The sequence below is a fragment of the Caenorhabditis elegans genome, chromosome IV, assembly GCF_000002985.6.
Source record: "Caenorhabditis elegans chromosome IV".
Taxonomy (NCBI): domain Eukaryota; kingdom Metazoa; phylum Nematoda; class Chromadorea; order Rhabditida; family Rhabditidae; genus Caenorhabditis; species Caenorhabditis elegans.
Genome location: NC_003282.8, coordinates 14,478,247 through 14,487,017, shown reverse-complemented (window position 1 = coordinate 14,487,017; position 8,771 = coordinate 14,478,247). Strand labels below are relative to the sequence as shown.

The following is an 8,771-nucleotide window of genomic DNA, read 5'->3' as shown; positions in this document are numbered from 1 at the left end:
TTCAGTTGGATACACAAAACTCAATAACGAAATAGTATTAACACTGGGAATTTTCTGATGAATATGAAACAGTTGATTTTTGAAAAAAAAAAAGTTGCACAATGATGCCTAATGCAACCGAAAAAACATAAAAAGTATTTTCTTTACTAGCTGAGTGGTTTTTTTTACAGCACCAGGGTCCGATGAGCAATAGAAAAATAGATTTGCATACGAAAAAATAGATTGACAGACGAAAAATAGATTGACAGACGAAAAATAGAAATCGTCTGTCAATCTATTTTTCGTCTGTCAATATGGCAACATGTTTAAATTTTTCTTAACGGCTTCAAACTCATTTTTACAGAACATCAGAGTATATTTTCTGGGATCTACCAAAACATTATGAAGTGCACTTCCTGAATTTATTAGCTCCGACTATCTATTTTTCATCTGTTTCACTTCTTTAATTTTAGTACGATAACTTTTAGTTTAAATAGTTTCCGTTCCATTTTCGTAACAAAGCAGAATTTTTCTGTTTCAGCATCTTATTTTAATTCTTTAAAATTCCAAAACCCAATTCCATGCATTTACATTTGAATACATTTCATACAAATTCATTTGATAAAAAAACGCGAAAACCCGTACAATTGAAATTTCTTTTCTGATTGATACATTGAAATAAAGTTTTGAAACTAATTAGAAAAGCATTACAAAGAACGAGAGAACAAATGGAATGAGAGATACGAGAGAAGCAGAGACTTTTGGTGATTCTGTTGGACGCATTGGACGCTTCTCAATTCGATTCGTGTTGATTTTTGGAGCAAATCCTGTTGGGTGCTCGAACTGCAAAATTTGGAATTGTAAGTTTACTTTTTTTTTAAATTCAAAAAGTTTACTGTTTCAAGAAAGAGTTATGTAAACAATTTAAAATGACCCTATCAATTATGATGAGATGATTTTGGGTGGTAACATTCGTTCGAAATTGTAATTTTCCTATGCGAATTAAGTTGGACTGTGGATGCTCGGATTCGTATTAGTTAATTTTTTCCAAAATTTTAAAACACCACTTCAAAACGTATAAAGCTTCCCTTACTTATCGAAATTGTAGCAACGCGTAGTTATTTTTTTTTTTAAACTAGATATCTTGAGCAAAAAAAAATTGAAATTGTTTCAATTTCCCTATTAATAATCGGGTTTCCAGTATTTAATTGGTTAATTGGTTTCAATTGTATGTCCTTAATATTTACTTCAATATTGGAAATTTTGAATTACCTGTTTCCTATAGATTTCAAATAAAATGTTGCTCACTTACAATCAGATTTAGTTTTGAAAATAATTGTTATTTATTGTAAAACAACATTTAAATAATATCTCAATTGTTGTAAATATATATATTAAACTTTTCCACAATTAAATTTTTCTTCGGTTTCACAATGTTCTTATATGAATTGAAGCTTTTTGTTAACAATTGCATAACTAATTGCATAACTAATGAAAATACCAAAATTCGAACAAATATTCCAGAATAGATTTGGTTTACTATTAGCTATAATTTGGCAACTTTTTCATAAATAAAAGTATGAATGATTGAATTGCATTTTTTATGACCATTTCAAATCAACTAGTTAAAACCGGAAACATTTTGGTGTCAAATGAGGAGTACTGAAATTTGAGAGTTTGCTTTTTTAGACCCAAAATGGTCCAAAACTACCGAATTCCGTGTTGAGACGTTATGAAAATTTTTCAAAAAAAAGTTATGCCCGCTCAAAGTTTTTTTGGAAAAATGGTACATTTTCAGCTAAAATCTCAAATTTCGGCAACTTTTCAGTGTCGCAGCGGCTGAAACTTAATGTTTTTTTTTGTTTGTCGATTTTAATGCATGTCTTCGCAAATTATTTCATGTTATTTCGTTAATTAAGACGTTTTTTGGGTCGATGCGGACACAAATATGATACATCGAATTTTTTTCGACGTTCAATTTTAATTAGAAAAATGTATTTAATGTTACTAAATATCAGGAAAAATAGTTTTTTCATATAATTTGAAGTTTCTGGGAGAAAATTGAGTTTTTCTTATTTTTTCTCACAACAAAAAAATTTGTAAATTCCCAAGTTCAATGTTTCAATAATTTAAAATTTGTTTCGGTTTCAAAGTGTTATTTTATGAATTGAGTCTTGAATTCAAACAGTTTCAAACTTGTGCCTTTGAAATATTTTCGGGATTTTTCTACATTTTATTGTGAAAATCTTAATTTTTTAGAGGTCACTTTAAAACTTACTCATCGAATTTATAATAATTCCGGTTCAGTTTTTATATTTTTCTCCAAAAATAATTGTATCACATATTTATTAAAAACTCTCATCGTTTTGAAAATTCAATACTTGTGAAATATTTGCCTTCAAAAACTTACATTATTTCCAAAAGTGACTGGATTGAACATTTCCTCCGACGTAATTGGGAATGAGTGGGAATCGCGATTGAGCTCGTGAACATTCACTTCTGAAATTTCATACTTTTTCTACTTTTTTTTATAGCTTCTATTTTCTGAAGTTGCAGTAAAAATTTTTTCCATTTTATGAATACGGCAAACGCAATATCAATACAAACAATTGTTCGTTTAATTATTCAACTGTTGAAACTGTTAAAAATTTATTTATTTTTAAAACTTCACTCACCATCAGGTTGGGCTGATCCAGTTGCAGCCATCAAATAAAATGGAGAATTGAGGTTCCAAATAAGTCCATTTTTATTATCGATTTGTGGCATAATTTGTTGAGTAAATTCACAGACAAGACGAGTATCAACTACTTCACTAGCCAAATCTGTGAACATTTCCGCGTGTTCATCATCGTTCAGGAACACTCGATCATTTGATTTTCCTGCAAAAATGAATTAAATTCACTATTTCAAAATTTGGATTTAAAATTTAAATTTTTACATATTTTTTGAATTTTCTTGAAAAATGTTTCTACAAGTTAAGATTTTTCAACATTTACACTTAAAATTGTCTTTTTTTCAAATTTTTTACTGTTTCTGGTTGTTTTGAAATCTAAAAGGCCTTTGACGCTGAAGTGGCCCTTGAATCTATATGAAAAAAATTAAAATTAAAAATCAGTTATAAGTTTCAGTAATTATCGCAGGTTTTTTGAAACAATGTTGAAAAATGGCAAAAACCTTAAAATTTTTTTATGAAACTTGAAAGTTTTAACTTTAAATTTGAAACATTTCTTTACAGGCCGACTGCAAAAGTTTGGTGTTCCACGAATTGTTTCAGCAAAAATTTCTGAAATATACTGTTTCACTGAGTATATATACTAAGCTCAGATTGATGAATACTTGATGCATTGTTGCCCCACCGGAAACAAAATTTTACCCTTGTTATACGAAACATAGACTTCCGGTTCGAAACCAACAAACTCTCCCATATTGCTGATAACACATTCACTCACTGAATCATTTCCCTGGAAAATTGTGGTTATCAAATTAGAAAATGGTCAAAAGTTCGATTTTTCTATAAAACCTGTTTCACTATTTTTATATAGTTGTGACTGTTTGATGTGAGTTATTTTTCAGGAATACCGTATTTCATAAAAATGATTCAAACTCACCATAAACTTATCATGTGAAAAGGCAATTGCCACGTATTGTTGCTGAACAGCTGGAACGATTGTCTGAAAAACTTGCAGAATTTGTATATGTTACATTGTTTTTTTAATTTTCACAATTTCTATTGTTTCACAAAAGATAGAAATTTTTTTGTTGTGTATCCTTTTTAGACATTAACAAATTTTCAATTGAAGTTATTTTCATATTTTTCAACGTTTTAAGTGTACAAACTAGGAAAGAAAGTTATATGAACTCTAATGCCCATCTTGAAACAGTTGAAAATCCTAAAAATGTGCGCTCCGTGAAAAGATGCACTTAATTACATAAAACTCACCGCCGCCACCATTTGAACTTTCATCCGATTTGGAGCAATAACTGATAGTGCTACTCCAATTGTGCAGTCTAGATTCGGATCACATCCTCTTGGACGGAACATGCACATTTTTGTAGTTCCACATCCAGTGCTGAAAAATGTCAGAGAATTTGGCATGAGGACGAAATGGAATCATAACGAAATCGTGTAAACACTGAGTATTTTATCATGAATGTGAAACAGTGGATTTTCGAACAAAAAACACTTTTTTTTGAGTGGCTGACATCTGCCGGGTTCAGTCGCTGGTGGTGGTGCTAAGTTGTTTATGGTTTAACCCGGTAGATGTCGGGCGCACATAAGCAAAAATATCATTACGTAGTATTGTCAGCACTTTTATTTTTGAGTAGATATTACCAATAAAAATTAATTTAATTTTCTGTTAGGAACGGTTTCACCATTAGATTATTAAATGTCTAATTTAAAATTCTATAGTTTTTCAATGTAGTGGAATAATGTCTACACTTGCGCCCGGCAACTAGCGGGTTTTGCCTTTTTTTTTCTGGACCTCACCTATCAATGAAAATTGCATCGGCTAAATTGGCTAGAAGTGAAACAACGAGCAGGGCAAACGACCCCATTTGAAAGTCTGAAACAGTGGATTTTTTTTTGCAAAAAAACAATTTACTGCTTTTTTCAAAGATTGCAAAACCAAAGACTGAGGTCAAAAATAAATGAAAAACGAACCGAAATGGATGGTCAAACGGGCGGTACAATGACTGAGTGGGTGATAAATTGATGGCTATTAGGAAATTCAAAAGAGGAGACGAAGATGGAGAGAAAGAGGAATTAAATGAGAATACGATTAGAGAGACAACACAAAAAAAAACATTAGGACATGAGGAAGCAAATTAAGAATTGAGAAGAAAAACGCATTGATTTTTGATTAGAGTAGAAAAAAAATGGAAAAATTGTACAGTTTCAGTATGCTTTTAAAATCGAAAAAATTCGTCATATTATATTGAAAACTCCATATTATATTCAAAACTCTCTTATTTTTTAAATTTAGTTCTTGAAACAGTACTTTTATTTGTTAGAGGTTTTGTTCGAAATGTCAATTAAGTTCAATTACGACCGGTGGTAAAGGAGTGACGTCACACATGACCTCAAGAACAAATTACTAAAGAACTATCGAAATTCGTTCACGGTCTGTATTTTTGATCTACATGGGCAACGGAACATGGGTAAATGAAGTAGTATAGAATTGGTATTGAAAAGAAATTAATGAAACTTTTCAAAAAAGTTTGTTTCAATTCATTTCAAAATTTAAAAGTATCAAAAATAGATCGCATGTCAGAAAAACTTTGAGTGGGTTTCAATGACAACGATGCATTAGAGTGAATCGAGTTTAGATCACTTGAATCGGTGATGAAACAGTAAATAAATATTTTTTAAATATCAGCAATCGCTTTAATTTTATATTCCTGCGTAGGGGCAAACGGTACCAATTGGAATACAAGTACTCAATTTATATGGAAAAGATGAACCCGTTGACGTTGTCAACACAAAAAATTTAAATTTAAAACATTTTTTTTCTACATAATTTTGAGCCTTCAAAAAAACTTCTTTAGTATGCATAATTTATTCTACCTTTCACATCCTGAAAAAGTGAAAATTCTAAATACATTCATTAAAAATTATATAAAAAACCAGCCGCTGACCGCGCCTACGGCGCGGGCAACGACTGGCACCATTGAAAGTATTTGACACACATACCTTCAATCACTCAAAAAATTTCTCATCATGAAAAAAACTTGAAACACTTAAAACGCGGTTTACTGGCACTGTTACATGTATGTATTTTTCTACCATATGCATGTTTCAAAAATTCACAGACAGTATGAAAACTTTCTGTTTCTTTTTGACCAAGACAGTAACCTTACAATACCACTACAGTACCTTGACATTATCCTCCACCGACTCCTAACCCAATACCTCTTAAAAGGACGAAATGCCAATTTTTCCAAAACTACAGTAACCCTACCGTATACCTACAGTACCCCTATAGTACCACTACAGTACCTTGACTTGATCCCCCATCAACTCCCAAATAACTACCTCTTCTAAAGCTCTAAGCTCAATTTTTCGGAACATTCCAGAATTTTCTCGATTTTTCTAGAAAGTTCTGGAACATTCCAGAATTTTCTCGATTTTTCTAGAAAGTTCTGGAACATTTCAGAATTTTCCCAATTTTTCTAGAAAGTTCTGGAACATTCCAGAATTTTCTCGATTTTTCTAGAAAGTTCTTGAACATTCCAGAAATTTCCCGATTTTTCTAGAAAGTTCTGGAACATTCCAGAATTTTCTCGATTTTTTTTAGAAAGTTCTGGAACATTCCAGAATTTTCTCGATTTTTCTAGAAAGTTCTTGAACATTCCAGACTTTTCCCAATTTTTCTAGAAAGTTCTGGAACATTCCAGAATTTTCTCGATTTTTCTAGAAAGTTCTGGAACATTCCACCCTTTTCACAATTTTTCTAGAAAGTTCTGGAACATTCCAAAATTTTCTCGATTTTTCTAGAAAGTTCTGGAACATTCGAGAATTTTTTCGAAATTTCCAGAAGATTCTAGATTTCCAGAATTTTAGAATTTCAGAAAATTTAAATTTCCCGCCAAAATATTTTTCACAGAAAATTTAAATTTCCCGCCAAAATATTTTTCACAGAAAATTTAAATTTCCCTCCAAAATATTTTTCTCAGAAAATTTAAATTTCCCGCCAAAATATTTTTCACAGAAAATTTAAATTTCCCGCCAAAATATTTTTCTCGGAAAATTTAAATTTCCCGCCAAAATTTTGGGTCTTACCACGGTGGGTCTCACCACGACGGGTCTCACCACGATGGGTCTCACCACGATGGGTCTTTCCACGATGGGTCTCACCACGATGGGTCTCACCACGGTGGGTCTCGCCACGAACCTCTCGCAGCAACATTTTTTTAATTTTCCAGAAGGTTCTAGAACAATCCAGAATTTTTTCGAATTTTCCAGAAGGTTCTGGAACATTCCAGAATTTTCTAGAATTTTCCAGAACCTTATTTCCCGCCAAAGTATTTTTCACAGAAAATTTAAATTTCCCGCCAAAATATTTTTCACAGAAAATTTAAATTTCCCTCCAAAATATTTTTCTCAGAAAATTTAAATTTCCCGCCAAAATATTTTTCACAGAAAATTTAAATTTCCCGCCAAAATTTTGGGTCTTACCACGGTGGGTCTTACCACGACGGGTCTCACCACGATGGGTCTCACCACGACGGGTCTCACCACGATGGGTCTCACCACGATGGGTCTCACCACGATGGGTCTCGCCACGATGGGTCGCGCCACGATGGGTCTCACCACGAAGATCTCGCAGCAACATTTTTTTAATTTTCCAGAAGGTTCTAGAACAATCCAGAATTTTTTCGAATTTTCCAGAAGGTTCTGGAACATTCCAGAATTTTCTAGAATTTTCCAGAACCTTATTTCCCGCCAAAGTATTTTTCACAGAAAATTTAAATTTCCCTCCAAAATATTTTTCTCAGAAAATTTAAATTTCCCGCCAAAATATTTTTCACAGAAAATTTAAATTTCCCGCCAAAATATTTTTCTCAGAAAATTTAAATTTCCCGCCAAAATTTTGGGTCTTACCACGGTGGGTCTCACCACGACGGGTCTCACCACGGTGGGTCTCACCACGACGGGTCTCACCACGGTGGGTCTCACCACGACGGGTCTCACCACGATGGGTCTCACCACGATGGGTCTTTCCACGATTGGTCTCACCACGATGGGTCTCACCACGGTGGGTCTCGCCACGAACCTCTCGCAGCAACATTTTTTTAATTTTCCAGAAGGTTCTAGAACAATCCAGAATTTTCTCGATTTTTCTAGAAAGTTCTGGAACATTCGAGAATTTTTTCGAAATTTCCAGAAGATTCTAGATTTCCAGAATTTTAGAATTTTCAGAAAATTTCAATTTCCCGCAAAAATATTTTTCACAGAAAATTTAAATTTCCCGCCAAAATATTTTTCACAGAAAATTTAAATTTCCCGCCAAAATATTTTTCACAGAAAATTTAAATTTCCCTCCAAAATATTTTTCTCAGAAAATCTAAATTTCCCGCCAAAATATTTTTCACAGAAAATTTAAATTTCCCGCCAAAATATTTTTCTCAGAAAATTTAAAATTCCCGCCAAAATTTTGGGTCTTACCACGGTGGGTCTTACCACGACGGGTCTCACCACGATGGGTCTCACCACGATGGGTCTCACCACGATGGGTCTCACCACGACGGGTCTCACCACGGTGGGTCTCACCACGACGGGTCTCACCACGATGGGTCTCACCACGATGGGTCTTTCCACGATTGGTCTCACCACGATGGGTCTCACCACGGTGGGTCTCGCCACGAACCTCTCGCAGCAACATTTTTTTAATTTTCCAGAAGGTTCTAGAACAATCCAGAATTTTCTCGATTTTTCTAGAAAGTTCTGGAACATTCGAGAATTTTTTCGAAATTTCCAGAAGATTCTAGATTTCCAGAATTTTAGAATTTTCAGAAAATTTCAATTTCCCGCAAAAATATTTTTCACAGAAAATTTAAATTTCCCGCCAAAATATTTTTCACAGAAAATTTAAATTTCCCGCCAAAATATTTTTCACAGAAAATTTAAATTTCCCTCCAAAATATTTTTCTCAGAAAATCTAAATTTCCCGCCAAAATATTTTTCACAGAAAATTTAAATTTCCCGCCAAAATATTTTTCTCAGAAAATTTAAAATTCCCGCCAAAATTTTGGGTCTTACCACGGTGGGTCTTACCACGACGGGTCTCACC

At 33.0% G+C, this 8,771-nt stretch overlaps 1 protein-coding gene and 30 non-coding genes across 31 annotated transcripts; 17 read left to right on the top strand and 14 right to left on the bottom strand.

The window, feature by feature from the left end:
• Positions 1-2: 2 nt before the first annotated feature.
• 21ur-9150 lies at positions 3-23 on the bottom strand. The gene has a single exon (NR_059641.1).
• Positions 6-26, bottom strand: 21ur-3473. The gene has a single exon (NR_059640.1).
• Positions 27-138: 112 nt separating this feature from the next.
• Positions 139-159, top strand: 21ur-12735. The gene has a single exon (NR_059639.1).
• A 317-nt stretch (positions 160-476) lies between these two features.
• On the top strand, positions 477-497 carry 21ur-7533. The gene has a single exon (NR_059638.1).
• On the top strand, positions 478-498 carry 21ur-14365. The gene has a single exon (NR_059637.1).
• On the bottom strand, positions 479-499 carry 21ur-750. The gene has a single exon (NR_059636.1).
• A 57-nt stretch (positions 500-556) lies between these two features.
• Positions 557-577, top strand: 21ur-6766. The gene has a single exon (NR_059635.1).
• Positions 558-578, top strand: 21ur-4500. The gene has a single exon (NR_059634.1).
• On the bottom strand, positions 579-4,542 carry Y57G11A.4 (DOMON domain-containing protein). Its single transcript, NM_070353.10, has 7 exons — positions 4,469-4,542; positions 3,920-4,049; positions 3,588-3,650; positions 3,353-3,440; positions 2,655-2,858; positions 2,390-2,478; positions 579-822 (listed from the first exon to the last, which is right to left on the bottom strand). Exons 1-7 carry the CDS (start codon positions 4,534-4,536, stop codon positions 676-678), a joined length of 789 nt encoding a protein of 262 aa, NP_502754.3. The 5' UTR covers positions 4,537-4,542; the 3' UTR covers positions 579-675.
• On the top strand, positions 922-942 carry 21ur-1667. The gene has a single exon (NR_059633.1).
• On the top strand, positions 1,192-1,212 carry 21ur-10633. The gene has a single exon (NR_059632.1).
• 21ur-5971 lies at positions 1,448-1,468 on the top strand. The gene has a single exon (NR_059631.1).
• Positions 1,542-1,562, bottom strand: 21ur-9665. The gene has a single exon (NR_059630.1).
• On the bottom strand, positions 1,546-1,566 carry 21ur-3354. Its single transcript, NR_059629.1, has one exon.
• On the top strand, positions 2,168-2,188 carry 21ur-4450. Its single transcript, NR_059628.1, has one exon.
• Positions 2,169-2,189, top strand: 21ur-11467. The gene has a single exon (NR_059627.1).
• 21ur-3193 lies at positions 2,358-2,378 on the top strand. Its single transcript, NR_059626.1, has one exon.
• Positions 2,555-2,575, bottom strand: 21ur-3159. Its single transcript, NR_059625.1, has one exon.
• On the top strand, positions 3,052-3,072 carry 21ur-4875. Its single transcript, NR_059624.1, has one exon.
• On the bottom strand, positions 3,109-3,129 carry 21ur-14454. Its single transcript, NR_059623.1, has one exon.
• On the top strand, positions 3,320-3,340 carry 21ur-1301. The gene has a single exon (NR_059622.1).
• On the top strand, positions 3,545-3,565 carry 21ur-13795. The gene has a single exon (NR_059621.1).
• On the top strand, positions 3,546-3,566 carry 21ur-6912. Its single transcript, NR_059620.1, has one exon.
• 21ur-8953 lies at positions 3,794-3,814 on the bottom strand. The gene has a single exon (NR_059619.1).
• 21ur-7876 lies at positions 3,795-3,815 on the bottom strand. The gene has a single exon (NR_059618.1).
• Positions 4,075-4,095, bottom strand: 21ur-4573. Its single transcript, NR_059617.1, has one exon.
• 21ur-9221 lies at positions 4,391-4,411 on the top strand. Its single transcript, NR_059616.1, has one exon.
• Positions 4,543-4,909: 367 nt separating the features above from the next.
• Positions 4,910-4,930, bottom strand: 21ur-1096. The gene has a single exon (NR_059615.1).
• On the top strand, positions 4,918-4,938 carry 21ur-2353. The gene has a single exon (NR_059614.1).
• A 328-nt stretch (positions 4,939-5,266) lies between these two features.
• Positions 5,267-5,287, bottom strand: 21ur-1053. The gene has a single exon (NR_059613.1).
• Positions 5,288-5,378: 91 nt separating this feature from the next.
• 21ur-7773 lies at positions 5,379-5,399 on the bottom strand. Its single transcript, NR_059612.1, has one exon.
• Positions 5,400-8,771: the final 3,372 nt, after the last annotated feature.

Bases quoted from the DNA above. Each gene is read 5' to 3' on its own strand.
- Y57G11A.4 (NM_070353.10), bottom strand. From the start codon at position 4,536: ATGGGGTCGTTTGCCCTGCTCGTTGTTTCACTTCTAGCCAATTTAGCC. The intron at 4,050-4,468 runs GTGAGGTCCAGA...GACATTTTTCAG, and splicing joins GATGCAATTTTCATTGATAG to CACTGGATGTGGAACTACAA. The intron at 2,479-2,654 runs GTGAGTGAAGTT...ATGAAATTTCAG, and splicing joins TGGATCAGCCCAACCTGATG to AAGTGAATGTTCACGAGCTC.